The 19,302-nt window shown below is 40.6% G+C and overlaps 1 protein-coding gene across 1 annotated transcript; it reads right to left on the reverse strand.

Annotated features, from left to right (window-relative positions):
- Positions 1-7,485: 7,485 nt before the first annotated feature.
- LOC131235256 (dihydroflavonol 4-reductase-like) lies at positions 7,486-11,360 on the reverse strand. The gene is made up of 6 exons (XM_058232397.1): positions 11,191-11,360; positions 9,662-9,831; positions 9,151-9,345; positions 8,906-9,065; positions 8,127-8,319; positions 7,486-7,786 (listed from the first exon to the last, which is right to left on the reverse strand). The coding sequence occupies exons 1-6, from the start codon at positions 11,336-11,338 to the stop codon at positions 7,567-7,569; spliced, it is 1,086 nt and encodes a 361-aa protein (XP_058088380.1). The 5' UTR covers positions 11,339-11,360; the 3' UTR covers positions 7,486-7,566.
- Positions 11,361-19,302: the final 7,942 nt, after the last annotated feature.

Raw genomic sequence — 19,302 nt, forward strand, 5'->3', positions numbered from 1 at the left:
TTTTAGTAATCTTATATCTTTATTTGCTTATCCTAGGGGTATTTTAGTAATTTTATGTCTTTATTTGCTTATTTAAGTGGAGTAAAGCCCTAAACACGAATTTCAACTAGTGATTAATGAAAAGCAAACCCTTTGGTTGCCTCCTTCCTCTCTTCTCTCTAATGGTGCTTTTTCTCTCCCCTTGATCTTCTTCTTCTAATTTCTTCTTGTGCCCCTCCAACTTCCTCAAGGTAATAACTTTCTTTCTTCTATTTTTAGTTTTGGCTAATTCCTCTTGATCAAAATCTTGAGAACCGATCTAAACCCTAAATTCCCAAATTCTCAAATCCCTAATCAGAAACTTCTTGGTTCTTCGGACTAGTGATCTTCATTGATCGATTGGGTGTGACCATGCAAGATTGGGAGGTCTCATCCCTCGCCGGATCCAACCTAAGTAGTAATTGAATTCCATAATCCATGGTTGTAGTGATGGCCCGCTCCATTGCATGTTTCCTTTATGATTTTCTCAGTTATGATGATTACTGTTAGACTGTTAGATCATTTATTCCTTTTATTTCCGCTGTTTAATTATGTCCATGAACATGCAGCATAATTAGGGCTGTCCTGCGTCAAATTTGGTATCAAAGCCTAAGCTTGCATGGTTTTTGTCTAGATCGAGTTATCAAATTAGAGTTTTGATTTTTAGGTTTAACTTAGGAAAGTTCCAAGTTTAGAAAGTTCCTAATCTGGAAAATTTCCAGATTTGAGTTGTTTCTTGTTTCAACTTAATTGTGTCAGTTCATAGTAGTTTTGCATTCATCGCATTCATCAGTCATAACACCTAGTAGTCTAGTTAGGTAGAGTTTGGTTCAAGTCTTCATTATATGCCCACGAGAAGAGGTAGAGGTTTCGAACTTCAACCTACCATGAATAACGAGCAGTTATCTGAGCAACTTGCTCAATTGATACAAAAGATAACCGCCCTAGAAGCGGGCCAAAGGCGTGAGTTTGCCCGCCTTGAGAACCAAATTACCACTACCATGACTAAGGTGGAGCAACTAGAGGTGTCCCAAAAGGAAAACCCCGCTGTAGGGGAAGATGCGCACTCCCAAGTGGAAGGAATCATTGAAGAACGTGCTGTCACACGTGGTGGTAGTGAGGATAGAGATCGTGGTAACGGTCGTGGTGTGGTGCGAGAGGCACGAGCCACATGTGGTCATCAAGACCGTTATGATCCAGATGAGCGTGCGATGAAGAGTGTGAGAGTTGAGGCCCCAAGTTTTGATGGACGCTTGGATCCCAAGGCATTCCTTGATTGGGTTGCTGACATAGACCACTACTTTGAGTGGTATGGCATGTCGAAAAACCGTCAAATGCGATTTGCTAAGATGAAGCTTATGGGTCAAGCCAAGCTCTTCTGGACTAACACCGAGCGTAGGATAGAGAGAGTTGGTAGAGCCCCTATCACACATTGGTATGAGATGAAAGAGAAGTTGAAGGAGAAGTATCTTCCTCTCTCATATCGTCAGAAGCTCCTTGACCAATGGCAATCCTTACGCCAAGGGTCAATGCCTGCCGCTGACTACATTACTAAATTTGAAGAGTATGTGATGCGATGTGATATCCGAGAAGACCCTCTAGTAACGCTCTCGCGTTTTAAGACGGGCCTTTGTGCGGATCTTCAGCGCGAGCTTATTACTCGGCCCTTAACGGACTTAGATGAAGCATATCAAGTCGTGCAGGAGTTAGAGCAATATCTGAAGGCTCCTGTCGTTCGTCGTTTTAAGTCCCGAGACTCCAGTGCTAGATCTAGTTCCCAAGGAACTAGACCTAATATTGGTAGTCAACCTAGGGCACAGGCAACCATTCCGCCTAGGCCTAGGGAGGACAAGGGCAAAGGGGTTCTTGGTGCCGATCCTAGTAACATGAGCCAAGTGAGGTGTTATGAGTGTGGCAACCTTGGCCACATGTCTAATCAGTGTCCTACGAAGAGCCGTGAGAGAGCCTTAGTTATAGGCGAGTCCCACGAGGGTGGAGATGACCGGGGTGATTATGAAGTTGAAGAGTATCACCTTGAAGGAGGACTTACTGATGAAGAAGAAATGGATGGAGAAGCAATGCTTGCAGTAGTCAGGCGTGTGTTGGCTCAGTCTAGAAGTAGTGCTGACTGGCGTCGAAACACTATCTTCTACACTATTGCCAAGTGTGGTGAAAAGAATTGTAAGGTGATAGTGGACAGTGGAAGTTGTCAGAATGTGATTTCCACTAGCACCTTAGATCGCTTAAAACTAAAATCCACACCTCATCCAGACCCGTATAAAGTTTCTTGGGTTGACAAGACATCCCTACCTGTCACCCAGCAATGTCTAGTCCCCATCGAGTTTGGGTCATACAAAGAGTCCCTGTGGTGTGATGTTTTACCTATGGATGTGGGACATGTTATCCTAGGTAGACCGTGGCTATTCGATAATGATGTCACGATCTTTGGCCGTTCGAATGCGTGTACTTTTATGTATAATGGTAAAAAGATCAAACTTAATCCCATGCCACCTGAGAATACACTGGGGAAGAAGAAGGATGAGAAGGCAAGTGAGCCTAGAGAAATGGGAAAATCCAAACCTAAGTCTTTACATATAATCAGCGCAAGAGAGTTTGAAAAAGAGGCTAAGGAGGATTCTATGGTGTATGCCCTTGTGGCTAGAGAAATTACACCTGAGGTTCCATCAGAGTTGCCTTGTGAGGTGACCTCGGTCCTGAAGGAATACAGTGATGTATTTCCTGAAGACTTACCGAATGAGTTGCCACCTATGAGGGACATACAGCATGCCATTGATCTTGTCCCAGGGTCTACTTTACCGAACCTTCCTCATTACAGAATGAACCTCACGGAGCATGCAGAGTTGAAGAAGCAAATTGATGAGCTTCTGCAAAAGGGTTTCATCCAAGAGAGTATGAGCCCGTGTGCCGTGCCTGCATTGTTGACGCCAAAGAAAGACGGCACGTGGCGAATGTGTGTGGACAGCCGTGCCATAAACAAAATTACTGTCAAGTACAGGTTTCCTATACCTAGACTTGATGATATGCTTGACATGATGGCCAGGTCTACTATATTCTCTAAGATAGACCTCAAGAGTGGATATCATCAAATTCGTATACGCCCAGGAGATGAGTGGAAGACGGCATTTAAGACGAAAGATGGGCTATATGAGTGGTTGGTCATGCCATTCGGCTTGACTAATGCACCCAGTACTTTCATGCGGGTGATGACACAAACTTTGAGGCCGTTCATGGAAAAATTCCTAGTGGTGTACTTTGACGATATTCTTATTTATAATACCACTAAGGAATCACACCTTGAACATTTAAAGAAGGTCTGTAGTGTCCTTAGGAAGGAAAAGTTGTACGCTAATCTTAAGAAATGTGCATTCATGTCTAACCAAGTTGTGTTCTTAGGATTTATAGTGTCATCTGAAGGGATGCGCGCAGACCCTAAAGTCAGGGCCATAGTTGAGTGGCCCGAACCAAGGAACATTCATGAGGTGCGAAGTTTTCACGGCTAGCAACTTTTTATCATCGGTTCATTAGGGGTTTTAGCACGATCATGGCTCCCATTACCGAGTGTATGAAAAAGGGAGAGTTCATGTGGTCTAAAGCCGCCTTCAAGTCTTTTAAAGAAATAAAGGGCAAGAATGTGGAAGATCCTGTCACGAGTCTACCTGACTTTTCTAAAGTCATTGTAGTAGAGTTCTATGCGTCTGGTGTCGGTATAGGTGGAGTGTTGAGTCAAGAAGGACACCCAATGGCCTATTTCAGTGAGAAACTGAATGAGGCAAAACAAAAATACTCCACTTACGACAAAGAATTTTATGCGGTAGTGCAATCCCTGAGACATTGGCGACACTACCTCCTACCGCAAGAATTTGTTTTGTTTTCTGACCATGAGGCTTTGAGATATTTGCATTCTCAGAAGAAACTCAACCCAAGGCATGCCAAGTGGGTAGCGTTTCTTCAGGAATCTTCGTTTGTTTTAAAACACAAGGTCGGGGTTGAAAACAAACCAGTAGATGCCCTTAGTAGGAGAGTGGCGTTACTCAACTCCTTGAGTGTAGAGGTAGTTGGATTTGAGCAACTGAAAGATGAATACCTCATATGTCCTAATTTTGGAGGTACTTACGCGTCGCTCTCTAGTGACCAGCATATTATGGGTGAATATGTTCTTAAAGATGGTTTTCTTTTCAAGGAGACAGACTTTGTATTCCCGTATGTCCATTCGTGAATTCCTCATCTGGGAGCTTCATTCGGGAGGGATAGTGGCCATTTTGGTCGTGATAAGACCATTGCCCTCGTGGAAGATCGTTTATTGGCCAAGCCTTAAGCGAGACGTAGCCAAAGTTTTAGGGCGGTGTCGAAAGCCGGCAAAGCAAAGAAAACAAAATACCGGGCTGTACACGCCATTGCTAGTGCCACACTCCGTGGCAGGACATTAGTATGGACTTCGTGCTCGGGCTTCCCAAGACTATAAAAAGCACGATTCTGTTTTTGTCGTTGTGGACCGTTTTTCTAAAATGACGCATTTCCTCCCATGTTCGAAGGCTTCAGATGCGTCTCATGTTGCTCGTATCTTTTTGATGGTGTGGTGCATCTCCATGGATTACCTAAAACCATAGTGTCGATCGTGATGTTAGATTTACTAGCTATTTTTGGAAGACACGTGACACATTATGGGAACTCGTTTGCAATTTTCTACTGCTTACCACCCACAAACAGATGGTCAAACTGAAGTGGTAAACCGTAGCCTTGGAAATCTTCTACGTTGTCTAGTGGGTGAACATGTTAAGACTTGGGACCTAATTTTACCAACTGCTGAACTTGCTTATAATGGGTCAGTTAATAGATCTACAGGGTTGAGTCCTTTTGAAATTGTAAGTGGTTATAAACCTAGAATGCCCATAGATCTCTTACCTATGTCTGTTACCCAAAGGTCTTCTGAGTCAGCCGATGCATTCGCACGCCATATTCATGATTTGCATACGCATATTAAACAGCGGTTAAATAAGAGCAATGATGATTATAAAGTTTCAACTGATTCTCATCGTAGAGTGCAAGAATTTTAAGAAGGAGACTATGTAATGGTGCGAATAAGGCCAGAGCGATTCTCTCAAGGATCAGCAAAGAAATTACAAGCGCGTAGTACTGGACCATTCAAGATATTACAAAAGGTTGGGTCCAACGCGTATCGGGTTGACCTTCCATCTGAAATGAGCATTAATCCAACTTTTAATGTGGAAGATCTAGTCCGTGCCCATACTTCCATTGTTGATACATCGTCCCTTTCATGGGCTTTTTCTGAGTTTGCTACCCCACCCATTACCCATAAAGAAGCAATTGAGGAAATCTTGGATGACGAGATAGTATCCACGAGAGATGGGGGTTTCCAAAGGTATCTTGTCAGGTGGAAAAACAAACCATCGTCTGAATCTACGTGGCTGTCGGGCGACGCATTGCAAGGTATTGATCCAGATCTACTTGAGCGCTACAAAAGTTTCAACTCGTCGGGGTTGAGTTTTTCTCACCCGAGGGGAATTGATGCGGACACAGGTGCATTCAAGGTGTACCAACGAAGAAAGCGCCAACCAAAAGTGCTGTCCTTGTGGATAGGCGAATATTGAGGAGCTGAAGACCTTTCACATGTGATTGGACATATAGAAGACCCTACTTAGGGAAGACACATGTGAAGGAAGATTGGAGAAAGAAGACCGAGCGCCCAAACTTTCCCATACTTATGTTATTTGCACGTTTTTTTGACTTAGTTAGGGGTCTTTTAGTAATCTTATATCTTTATTTGCTTATCCTAGGGGTATTTTAGTAATTTTATGTCTTTATTTGCTTATTTAAGTGGGGTAAAGCCCTAAACACGAATGTCAACTATTGATTAATGAAAAGCAAACCCTTTGGTTGCCTCCTTCCTCTTTTCTCTCTAATGGTACTTCTTCTCTCCCCTTGATCTTCTTCTTCTAATTTCTTCTTGTGCCCCTCTAACTTCCTCAAGGTAATAACTTTCTTCCGTCTATTTTTCAGTTTTGGCTAATTCTTCTTCGATCAAAATCTTGAGAACCGATCTAAACCCTAAATCCCCAAATTCTCAAATCCCTAATCTGAGAAACTTCTTGGTTCTTCGGACTAGTGATCTTCATTGATCGATTGGGTGTGACCATGCAAGATCAGGAGGTCTCATCCCTCGCCGGATCCAACCTAAGTAGTAATTGAATTCCATACTCCATGGTTGTAGTGATGGCCCGCTCCATTGCATGTTTCCTTTTCTCAGTTATGATGATTACTGTTAGAATTTTAGATCATTTATTCCTTTTATTTCCATTATTATAAATGAAGTGGCATTGCTTGCAAAAAAGGGCAGGGATTCGAATTTCACTCTTCAATTTTATTTTTTATTCATGAAAAGAAATCACAAAGTGACATGTTTTGAGTTGTTAGGAGTCACATCAGGTCAACCGAGTCAGTGAGCCAACTTGGTGAGTCTAGATGAGTCTCATTCGAGTCAAGTTGCCAGTGAGTCTCAAGTGAATCGGCTTGAAATCTGATGTAGAGCGGGTCGCGGACAGTTACATGGCCAAGATGGATCAGAAAAGGCCCGGTCGACGACAGAAGTGATCCAGACCATCGGACCTTAAATCGGGCGTATCTCGCAATCCGGAATGAGTTATCTGACGTAAAATATATGATTTTGGGGTAGAACGAGCTACTTTAGCCAACCAACCCCGCTATGCTGGGTTGCCCAAGCCGAATTTGCAAAATACCGCCAGATCGACGGTCCTTTCCCTATTTTAATTTCGTTTTTACTATAAATAGTAAGTTTTAGTTTGATTATAACTCTTCATCCGTTGGGCTTTAGGAGTTGCGTCCAACGTGAAAAGAGCTTAGAAAAATTAGGAGAACAGCTTGGTAAAACCAAATAGGACACTATTTTTGGCCGAAAACCTTGCGCACTAGTAGACATCACAACCATTTATAAATAGTAAGTTTACTATTTATAGTAAGTCGCGAATTCTAGGAGTTTTAGTTGTAGTTTGATTCTGATTTCTTTCCCATTGCTTGGTACCTCTATTTAAAGGGTTGTGAACTCGTTTTTATTTATTCATTAATCAATTTTGGGTTTATTAGAATTTATTTCTATTTTCTGCTTTCTTTCCTTGTGAATTCAAGAAGTCTCCGTGAGGAGTCTAGAGAAGTTCCGTGGATTCGGAATAGTTATCCTCTTGAGGAAGACGGTGCTTGACCTCACGTCCTTCCCTGCATCAAAATCTCATAGACTTGACTTGGGCTGCGTTTTGAGTCGAGTCACCAAGGTTCTGAACTATGCTTAGGACCAAGTTGGCCCGAAATATGTTGGGGCTAATCAATGGCAATTCAAGCTGCCATTTACAGCCCTTGACAGTTTATAAAAGATAAATGCATACGAAGAGGCATAGAGCACCATTTACTTCCAGATATTAAATCCAGACATCTTTATTTCATCAAGCTTCTGAAAGGAGACAAACACTACAACACACATGACACAATGCTAACAATTTAAGCGGTAGCAATTGGAACATGTTTTTCGATGTCATTTAATATCTCACTGACGAATGGCTTCTCTTCTTTTTTAAGTGGTATCAGCTTTTTCTCTCGGCATGATTGGATGGCCCCATCGTACATATCCTCCATGGTATACTGGAATTTGAAGCCCAGATCAGTCAGTTTCTTCGAAGAGAATCTGACGGGCTTGATTGTGGCGTCAACACCTTTGAACCTGCACATTGGTTTTGCACTAGTAAATATCTATCGATTGCCTCTGGTATTAGACCTGAGTGTGGCCCATTACAGCCATAAACATGTTGCAGATTCCAAGCTCTGGCGAGCTTCCATTGAAATTTTGTTTCTTGAGATGGGCCAGACATTTAATTTTGAGGCCTGAAAATCAAGCACGCACCCTGCTGGATTGGCCTGAAAACGAACCGAGAACCATCTTGTGATGGGTTAGGTCAAGTACCTCGTGGGCCAGCGTGGTCCATTGACAAACCCATTTGAACTGTGTTTGAAATGTAATAAACAAGCATGTAAAAGGTAAGAGTTGATGAAGGGATACATACTGAGTAGGGATGGTGTATTCCGGGTATCTTTCCTTGAGCTTTTTTGCAAGTTCAATGATGGTGGTGTCATGAGAAGAGCAGATGTATCTGCCCTCAGCTTCTGGATGCTCCATGAGGAAGATATGAGCCATGCATAGGTCATCCAGGTGAACCAGTTGGATTTGCTTTAAAATTGAGTAATGAGATTCAGTTCCTGCCCACCACAATCATTTTCAAGAACAGAAAAAAAAAAAAAAAAACCCTTTTAAGCAGAAACTTACGGCCTGCTTGGATGCATGAAATTAGTCAGTAAAGGAATTTGGAAGTACATAAATTGGTTATCTTCATGAAATTATAAATTCATTAATTAGCAAATGTGGTGTTTGGAGTTTTTCTTCTTAAATTCATGATTTTCCAACTTTGTTATTTGGTTAGGTCCTCCATGGGGACATGGCAGTTGTACAAGATCCACACTAGTCATGCAAGCCACATCATGTAAGGTCCGAGGTCCCAAAATCAGTTCGGTTGGACAACCACTCATTTCAGGCCCTGTTCCAATCATGAAGGTTAGGATTGCCCATCTTAGTGTGGTCTGCTCAATGAGTGGCCTGGATGTTGAACATGACTGCCATGAATCTGATGATAAATGCAGTTAAGTCTTTAGCAATACTCATTGATGAAAATGACCATGGCACCCTTGAGCCTAGCAGCAATGATTTATGTACACTGCTTTTTGTAATCAAATGCAGCTGTAGTGTTCTAAGTCTGCATGGTAATGGGTTCCATCCCCAGCAAAATACCTGTGATTAATGCCAGGGCGGTGATCATGCTGGGGGGCATGCTGGGCATGATGAAGGGCCCCACCACAAGGGTCGGTATGACGCTAATGAAGTCTATGCTGTTCTCTTTGGCAAAATCCCATGCAGCTTTCTCCGCTAGTGATTTGGAGACAAAGTACATCTGAGCAGCAAAAAATGAAGTGATTACACCAGCAAGCGTAATTAATTGTAAATCAGGGAACTGGAATTCATGTTCATATACTAACCCAGCCAGTCATCTTCACTCTTCGGCAGAAATCGATGTCACTCCAGCTGCTTTCAGTGTACTCTGGCTTCTGCTGCTCTTCTACATTGACCGTCCCTGCGGAGGACGTGAAGAAGACGCGCTTAACCGATGTGGCCTCCTTGCAAGATCTCATTATGTTTAGGACTCCATTTATTGTGGGCTTTATAACTTCATTCTGAATGGATACAACAGAGATTAGAGACACTTCAACCTAAGTCTTCTACTGATGGCTAATGTGGCTATCAGTGCCAAAGGTTAGGACTGGGCCTATTCAAGCTCGAGCTGTGCCTGATTCTTTTTCGGGCCTTGAATTAGGCATGGCAAGTTCTATAGGCCCAAAATAAGGAAAAAGATTTCTAAAACCGGGATTGAGCTGGAGCCATGTGCTGAACATATCTGTAAGTTGGGTCTCTAGCCTTGCCCGACCCATGGATTTATTCTAACTTGAGTAACTGGTAAGATATGTGTGGAGATTTTGTAGGAATAGTCACCTCAGGATCGGTGGATTCGAAATCCATTGGGGTGGCGACATGGAAAACAGCGGTGCACCCGTCGATCGCTTGGTCAAAGCTTCCTTCATCATCAAGGTCCGCCTTCCAAATAGTGAGTCGAGTGGCGGCATCAGGTAAATCCAACAAATGCTTGGTCTTGCTGATATTAGCTGCAAAACTCACGTCACACAACTTTAGTACTGGAATAAATGGTCTTTTAGATATCAAGTCCAAAGAATGTAAAGCTCAGTCCCTCTAATTTACATTAGGGTGTGTTTGTTGCACCAAATTAGTCTTGTTTATCATGAAATATCATGATATTTATACTGCAACCAAACGCAACCTTTAAAAAGAATTTTTTTTTTTTTTAAAAAAAAACATAAAAAACAATTGTCGCTATTTGCAGTGGTGAGTGACTGTTAAAAAAATATGTTTTAATATCATAAAAAACATTAAAAAAAACAAAAAAAACAATACCAATATATTTTTTTTAATAGTCATTCACCACTGTTTGCAGCGGTGAATGACTATTAAAAAAAATTGTCACTATTAAAAATGTTTGTGTTATGTCCACACCGTCCACTTGAGATTTGTATTGCTTAATTTTTGGGATCTTATCCTAAAATGAGCTGGTAAAACAGATGGATCGACGTGGATATGCAAAAAAAATCAAGGTGGGCCCACATGGTAACAGCTGATCCCAACTTCCCAGCTCGAGTCCGAAGGCCAAAACTAAAAGCAAGACGATGAAAACATTGAAACTATGGTAGAGGTTGAAGTCAGGTACTAAGAAATTATAGAGATTGAAGAAAAATAACTCACATTAGACCGTCCAAATCGTGGTCCATATTTTATATGGATTGTGAACAAAAAATTACACCGTTTCTATTCTCTAACTGGACGATTGGTGCACATTTAGTGGATGTTTGTAGTAAAAAAGTAATCAACGGTCCAATTTCAACAAACAAAATGACCGTGGATCGAAGTTTGGAATCATCCAATCTATCTAAATTTCAATTAATATCCTATCGATGGTAGGTCCCAATATTTGGACAATTTATTTTTTAAGTTTTGAGTGCCTGCATATCAACCATCACAATGTGCCAGCGTATCGAATTACTTGCAACTTTGCAAGAGAAGATACTGCTCCCGTCAACGAGGGGTCGTACGCAAGCAGGCGGATGATATGGTAGAGCAGGAAGAATGGGAATATGTCAGATTTTTCTCTCTGCATTGAACTGCAGGTGGCAGGGTAATAAGTCGATCGGGACTCTCTATCTAGTGGGCCTCTTAATGGATGGACTATCTTTCAAAGATCACACTTATCAGATTATTATAGCCATCTATTTTCATCGCTCGGCCATCCCTATCTAAATACACCCAAGGTGGGAGTGGACACATGTGGCTAATAGATAGCAAATCACCATTTATTGGACAATCGTATATTGATCCCAGGAAAGTAAAACACATGGATAGAAAGTAGAAGGGCAAAAGAAAAAAAACAAGAGAAAGAGGAGGAAGAACCGAACTGGGGTCTCTTACGGTGGCCCTGACAGTGTAACCCTTCTCAAGAAGCCTCATGACCAGCCACGAACCGATGAAACCAGCTGCTCCGGTCACCACCACTGGTCCCTTCATCTCTTCTCCCATTTCTACTGGTCCCTTCATCTCTCCCATTTCCTAACTCTCTCTCTCTCTCTCTCTCTCTCTCTCTCTCTCTCTCTCTCTGATCTCTTCTTGAATGCACAGTTATGTGTCTATCTCCAATTACATGTGAAGACTATATAAAGGAACGAAGGGAGGATAGAACGTGCCCCATCTACCCAAATGCACGTGACAAGTACCTAATCATCCTCCATATCTTTTTTTCTTTTTTTTTTTTAATTGCTTTCTACTACTTTTGTAAGCATGTGTGCATTTGTGAACGTCATTTTCTTCACCTATCAAATCTTTTTGGAATTTTAACCGCTGCATGGGCTTATTTTCCAAATGAGGCACCCTTAATTACTTGCGCCAACTGATAGCTACGTGTAACAAAGATGCATCGGATCCATCACCTCCATCATCAAGTGCTCGGTCGCATTTTCACGGTGATTTCTAGAAATCTGTCAAATCCATGACTTTGATGTGCCACACTGTAGGGAAATGTTTGAACTCATGCCTATAACTCTAAAGGCCTGTTTGATTTTCCATGGTAAATTTCCGGTGAATAAGTAATTATTACTTTTTCATTTGTTTGGAGACGAGTAACTCCACATAAAACCGGTCAAAAATGTTTGACTTATGTCCGTGGCCCCACCGTGATGTAAATGATATACCGGTGTCATTCATCTCTTTTATTAGAATATTTTAGGTATGAGCTGAAAAACTATGAAGATTCAATGCTCAATTGACCCACATGAAAGGGAACAATGAACTTAATTTGTCCACATTTGAAAGTTGATTCTTTTACTAGGCCCACATTGAGGTTTATTCACTAACCTGATCACAGGGCCATATAGACATGGATGAGTGAAAAATAAATATAAGCTTGATCTAAAACTTCTAAGGCCCCAAGAAGTTTTTAATGATAGGCATTCGATTCTCACATTTTCGTGTGGTGTAGTTCACTTGAGCTAATAAGGAATAGAGGGTTTGGATAAGCCACACACATTATTTGGATCCCATATTTAATTTGCAGATTTCCTGATTCAAGTATTTAAAAAGTAACTGGCCAAGTCAGCATCGGAATAAATATAGTAATTACTCTAGTAAATAATGATTACTCATTTACAAGGTAATTAAAGCTGAGGTAGAAAATCAAACGAGCCCTAAATTCATGTAGTGTGGACCACATGAGCCTTGGTATGTTCTGATTTTATTTTATTTTTCATCCTGGTGGGTCTCTTCGGATAAGTTGATTGGATGTTATATAAATATGATGATGGACCTATAGGCAGTTTGGTCGATTTTAAAGGTGGGACTTCCGACCTCAACTGTTTTCCATGATGTAGCGCATCTGACTGTTGAATCAGCCTGATTTTAACCCCTTGTCTAAACATAGGGTGACCTGCCTGATGGACGGGGTGGATCTCATCCACATCATTCCGTTCCGTCCATGTCTGTGAAGTAACGCCCCTTGTGTCCGTAGAAAATTAATTAGCGCAAGCTCTCCCGGGACCCATTTCTGGCAGAAGCCTTTGCAGTGGCAGTGACTCCCCCAAGCCATAAATACGGTGGATTGGCTAGTGTACCACACACCACCGATCTAGTTGGTGTGGGTACATGTCTTGCGAAGACATGTAAGGGACAAGACTAACATAACATGTGGAGGAGAGCATACCATAAGAAACGGTTATGATTGAACGCCCACAATTAAAAACTTCTCCGGGCCAATGGAATGTTCATTTGCATCTAACTTGTTGATAAGGTAATTCAGACCCTTTGCTACGAATATGTTTTTTCTGTTTTGCTATACTGTATTTGGTACACATCATAATGGTTGTTGCAGTGTATGATGATCTGACCCAATCACATTGCATCAAACATGCTTTTCCAGGAAAACCCGGAAGAGGGACCACACAAATATCAACTAGATCCAAAACTTTTGTAGCCCATAATAAATATTTAATAGTTAATCACTATTGTCTCCCATGGTGTGGTCCACCTGATAATTGGATCTGTTAAAATAGATGGAAGGCATGAATGTAAGGAACATACATCACCTTTAAAAAACTACTTATCTTCAAAAAGTGACGTTTTAGTATCTCTTTTTTGTCCCATCTGTATGTTTCAAAGAAGTAGGAGAACCTATTTTTCTGAGGTAAGATTTTTTACCACATATTGTAGTCGCTGTGGGAGTTTTTGCGTAAGAGAGCAGTTGAAAAGCACGTCACTAGATAGTAGTTGGATGGCATGAGAGTTCGCGAACGTGCATAGAAAATTAAAAAGGTGTCTAAGGACATTTTCATCTAAAAAATACAAATATTATTATAAGTATAAAAATAATAATTTGAAAAGTGGTGCTATATCTGCACTGTCACAAAACCTTGCATGTATTTAATGCTTCTAACCGTTGATTCATGTACAATTGTCTGTTGAAACAAGACACCAATTTAATTAGTATGTTTTTTCTTTGCGTGACATTTAATATGGGGCCACAAGTTGGACCATTTAATTTGAATTAATTATACTTCACGTACTTAATTTTTAAGTACTCAGCAATCATCCATCACACTGCCCGCGCAAGTAAAGTTTTTCTCTTATTTGATCTTTTGTGGGGTTTTAATGAGTTAGTCCGTAGAGTATGATATAAGGTAGATATGCATATGATTCCGTAAGTGATTCCCTGTACAAAAAGTAGGGGAGTGGATTACGTGTTTCTACGGTAACCGTTTGTGGGTGTTTGTCTTACCACGGGGTCACCCAAATGATGTGATGTATATTCATGCCATCCATCCCTTTTTTCAGCCTAGTTCTTCTAGGTCAGTTTAGGATATGTTTTAAAAAATTAAGTAGATCCAAATATCAAGTGGACCAAACCTAGGAAACAATGGTGATAACCTTCCCAAGGACTACATTAATGCTTAGTGTAATATTTATTTTCCATCCAACCCATTGATAAGGTCAACCAGACCTGGATAAGGGAAAATGGAGAGAGTGGCTTGATCCCAAACTTTTGTGGCAAAAAAGAAGAAGAAGAAAAAGTTTTTAATGGTCATTCACCACTATTTCCAGTGTCATGGTCCACCTAAGGTTTGGATTTTCTTAATTTTTGTAGTCACATTTTAAATTGATAAGGGAACATGTATGGATGGTGTGGATATACAAAAAATTCATCAAAGTGGGCCCCACACAGTAAGTGTATCACAAACTAAGGTGTTACCGTGTAACACCTAATCAGCTGCCAAGGAAGCAGATTGGGTGGCGTGCACACATCATTAATCTCAGTGGTGTGTTGATGGGACCAAATTCTACAGGCCTCGGTAGCATGTATGCCTCGTCACCATTCCGGGAGATCATTTAAAATTAAGGGTATGGGACAAAAATAAGGCAGATAGAAAGCTCGAGTGGACCACACCAAATAAAGCAGTAGAGCTTGAACACTTACCATTGATGCATGCATCATGGTATGGCCTACAAAGCTTGGTGACATCAATAAACCACTGGGGTGGGTGGTGTGTGGCGCACGACGTAACTTGGGGGACGCATATTTCCTGCGGAAGCCTTTTGTGGAAAGTTTAGGTAGGTGTGCCTAATATCTTTGAAAAGTGTATTTGCCCATCCGTTTTGGGAAATCCTTTTAAGGGCTTGAGATAAAAAAAAAAAATTAATTACATTCAAAACTCAAGTAGGCACGGCGGAAAATAGTGGACAGGGAAATGCCTATAATTGAAACCTCCTTGAGTTAAACCTGTTGTTTATATTATATGCAATCTATACCGTTTATAAGGTCATTTATACTGAGATGAACTGAAAATACAAATTACCATTTCCTGCTTTGCAGCCTACTTAAGTTTTGGATCCAACTAAATTTAGTCTTATGTCCTGAAATGGTCTTGCAAAATGTGTGTGTGTGTGTGTGTATATATAAAAGGTAGTTTCTCACAAATGTCACTGTGGGCCCCATCTAGCTCCGAACTTCCTGCGATGCAGTGACAGTTACCTTCCTGATTAGAAGAATTTGTGGAAATATCGGTAGGACATCAGGTGTTACGTACCCTAACCATGTGGGACCACCTTGATGTATTTGTTGTATATCCACACCGTCTATCTATTTTTCCATGTTATTTTAGGATGCGATCCCAAACCTTAAGCCGATCTAAACCTCAGTGGACCACGCAATTGGAAACAATGGTGAATGACTATTAAAAGCTTTTTATGAGCCACAAAAGTTTTGGATCAAGCTGATCTTTGTATTTTCTATTCATCCAGGTTTACTTGACATTATCAAAGGTTAGATTGCAAATAAACTTTACAAAAACCTTACGATGGGACATAGGAATTTTTAATGGTGGAGCTTTTAATCACCACTATTTCCTGTGGTGTTGTCCACCTGAGATTTGGATATGTTTAAGTTTTGGGATCACATTCTAAAATGGGTTGGAAAAACAGATGGACGGTGTGGATAAACAACACATCATCAAAGTAGGCCCACGGTAAGGGTAATAACACCTACTCTGCTCTCGGAAATATCATGCACCACAGACAGAGCCAGCTGATCTGCTCTCGGAAATATCATGGACCGCCCCCATGATGAGATGATCCGTTCATGGTTTGGATTCAACGATACCCGGGCCATGGTAAGGAACAGTAATCATTTGGGAACTTTATCTGATACTCGTGAGGCGCTTGATACACAGGCGCCCATGACTTGTACACATGGCACCCATCAATTCAAAGTAAACCGACTAGATTATGGAACCCACGGTCTTATGTCACATTCCAAAGGACGCGGATTGAGTACTTCCCCGCCTAACCCTAGCTAGGAACGGACAGAGGCTTTGAGGGGCACTTTCATGTATGGGTTTTATCCACACCGTCCATCTATTTTTCTATATCATTTTAGAGGAAAGATCTAAAAATGAGGCAGTTCCAAGGCGCAATTGGACTACATGGTGGGATTAAACACTTACCATTGATAAGTTTTGAAGGGTTGCAGAAGTTTTGGATCAAGCTTATATTTGTGTTTTCCCTACAACCGGGTCTATGTGACCTTATGAAAAGGTTAGATGGCTATTGACCATCGCAGTGGCCCTTGGAGGTTTCAATGTGTTGAGTCATTACCACCGCTACTTCCTATGGTGTGGTCCACTTGAGCCTGGCATCTGCCTCATTTTTGGAATCGTACCCTAAAATGATATTAAAAAATTGGATGGACATTGTAAATTAAACCCATACATCACCCTGGCCCCACAGATCCCTGTCCTTTCCTACATACAGAAGTAGTACTCAAATCACAACCCATTCCAAAAAATTAGATTGGTTTAATGTTTCTAACCTCTAAGTTGTGGACAGTTGCTTGTTGAAACAAGAGGTACAGAAAATGTCAATGGATTTGGTAGTGTGTTAATTAATTACCATACCTTTTTCATTATACATTTAAATTGCGGTCCACAAGTTACACTATTTAAATTGAATTATTTGTATTCCACATTCCTAATTTCTAATAATTCATCACACTGCACGAGAATCAAAGGTTCTCTTATTATGTCTTTTGTGGGGGGTTTTAATGAGTTACTCTGGTTCAGTATGATGATTCATACACAGGCACCCAGTAACTATACACATAATTAATAGGTATACTTCAATCCAAATATTCAAAATCATGGGTCCCATTGTTGATAAGCTAGCCTAAAAATCAGAGTGACTTGACCATACTAACTTCAAAAGAGGCACATGTCTGCTAGATATGGTCCTAGTCCCAGGTGGGGCTCTAATCATCCATTTTCCACGTACAAGTACCAGTGTGGCCCACCTGTCTGACTGTAGCATGGGCTCAGACTAGCACTATTCATTGCATGATGCATGATCTCGTACGTTACTGATCAGGAGTTTTCCAGCTAATTCCATGCTGAACAAGGCACGATACGTTCTCACTCTACAGTACATCCCGATGTATGGTCAGTAACATGATACGTTCTCACTCTACAGTACATCCCGATGTATGGTCAGTAAATCTCTTCGGTCCAACTACTTGAAGTATATGGATGGTCAGTGGTACAAAGACCACTCAGATGGAATATGGTTTATTAATAATACTGATTCACACGGCGTGTTTTAAAGCCATAAGATTAAAAATAAAAAATCGATCAACAGCTAGGATTGCGCCTCCATCCCGTGCTAACAGCGTGCAGTGTACAGATACCAAAAGAGCGGTCCAGAATCAAAGAGCCACAAACATACCAGTCAAGAGTCTGGTGAGAGCGAATAGTGTTAGGCCGAGCATGGTGTGAATGTTAGGTCGGTCAAACCATACATATGAACCAGATTAGCAGTAGGCAAAGAGTAGATAGCAAGTATGATAAATGGTCCACGCTCAACAAACAAACTTGGAAGGTAAGGTTATGGCAAATGGACATCTACTTATCTGATGAACCAACACATCACCCTACCACGTGTATTGTGACCCCAGGGATCGGATTCGTTCAGGTCTGGGTTGTTGGTAACAACCAGCTCGGTCAGACCGCCGTGGGCCCACCTTGATGTGTTGTATAGTCACGATGATCATCTGTTTTTTCTAGATCATTTTAGAAAATGAGCTAAAAAAATAAACAAATCAAAATCTCAGGTGAACTACATCCAAAGAGTAAACTTAAAGTTTAAGGATTTTCTCGGTCGAATTGACGGAGTAGTTGATTGAATCGAAAATCTAATTTCAACAACAGATTAAAAGCATTATTGATCAATAATCTCCATCATGGCTTTAATCTTCCGACTCAACTGTTCTAAGCTGCTATTACCATCTATAATCTTCTTCTTAGTAGTGCAATTATCATTGCTTCTCATGCAAACTCCTCCATCTTCATTTCTTTGTTAAGTCTAAAGAAGTTGAGCAAAACATGAACTTCTTTATAGGAACCACCTTAATAAGTATATTGAATGAATTTTTATTATTGTAAAACTTCTCAAGAGTAACACTGTCTTTCTCTAGTATTTGTCTGATAAAATGATAATGCACATCAATGTATTTAGTTTGGCAATGGTACATCGAGTTCTTCACCAAATTGATCGCGCTTTCGCTGTCACAATGCACAAACATGACTTTTTGTTAAAACCCTAACTCATTTATCATCGATTTCATTCAAACAACTTCTTTGAATGCTTTCATCACTGTCATATATTCCTCTTTGGTTGTGAAAAGAACAACTATAGACAAAGCTTCAACATCCAACCGATCGCTCCACCCGCTAACACAAACGACTAAACGGAAGTTGACATTTTATTGTACATATTACCAGCATAATCCACATTCACATAGCCTATAAGTCACTCCTTAAAAAAATTTGAATGTCAAGATGTACTCTGTCGTACTTCCTATATAACGAAGTAACTATTTCAATAATTTTAAGTGTTGCTTGCTGGGGTTTGATATGTATCTTCTTACAACACCCACAATATGTAAAATGTTTGATCTAGTGCAGACCATGACATACATAAGACTATCAATAACGCTCGAATAAGACACATGAGACATATATGATTTTCTTTATCTGACGTAGGATATTGTTTCGAAGAAAGTTGAAAGTGAGTAACATGGGGTGTGCTAACTAGTTTGGTCTTTTCTAGTCTAAATTTGACCAAGACCTTCTTAAGGAACTTTTTCCAAGACAATCATAGTCTACTCATTTTGTTATCTCTGTGTAAATCGATGTCGATAATTCTTTTTGCAGCTCATAGATCTTTCATATCGAATGTCCTGGATAATTGAACCTTCAATATGTTGATTTCAAACATATTATAACTAGCGATAAGCATATCATTAACATATGATATTAGCTAGAATAATAAATTCCCTATTATACTTAGTGATCTAAAGTAGACGTAATGATTGAACTCATTTTTGATAAACCACCGACTTGAGTTGGCTTAATCCAAGACTTCTACCATTGTGACCGCACCATCACCGCGGTTCCAATGTCACGACTTGCGCACCGATCCGA

The sequence above is a fragment of the Magnolia sinica genome, chromosome 19 (genome assembly GCF_029962835.1).
Source record: "Magnolia sinica isolate HGM2019 chromosome 19, MsV1, whole genome shotgun sequence".
In the NCBI taxonomy this organism is placed as follows: domain Eukaryota; kingdom Viridiplantae; phylum Streptophyta; class Magnoliopsida; order Magnoliales; family Magnoliaceae; genus Magnolia; species Magnolia sinica.

Excerpts from the sequence above, each read along its gene's own strand:
- LOC131235256 (XM_058232397.1), bottom strand. The coding sequence starts at position 11,338 with ATGGGAGAGATGAAGGGACCAGTAGAAATGGGAGAAGAGATGAAGGGA. Across the intron at positions 8,320-8,905 it reads CGCCCTGGCATTAATCACAG|GAACTGAATCTCATTACTCA; the intron begins GTATTTTGCTGG and ends TGTGGTGGGCAG. Across the intron at positions 7,787-8,126 it reads GAATACACCATCCCTACTCA|GTTCAAAGGTGTTGACGCCA; the intron begins GTATGTATCCCT and ends ACCAATGTGCAG.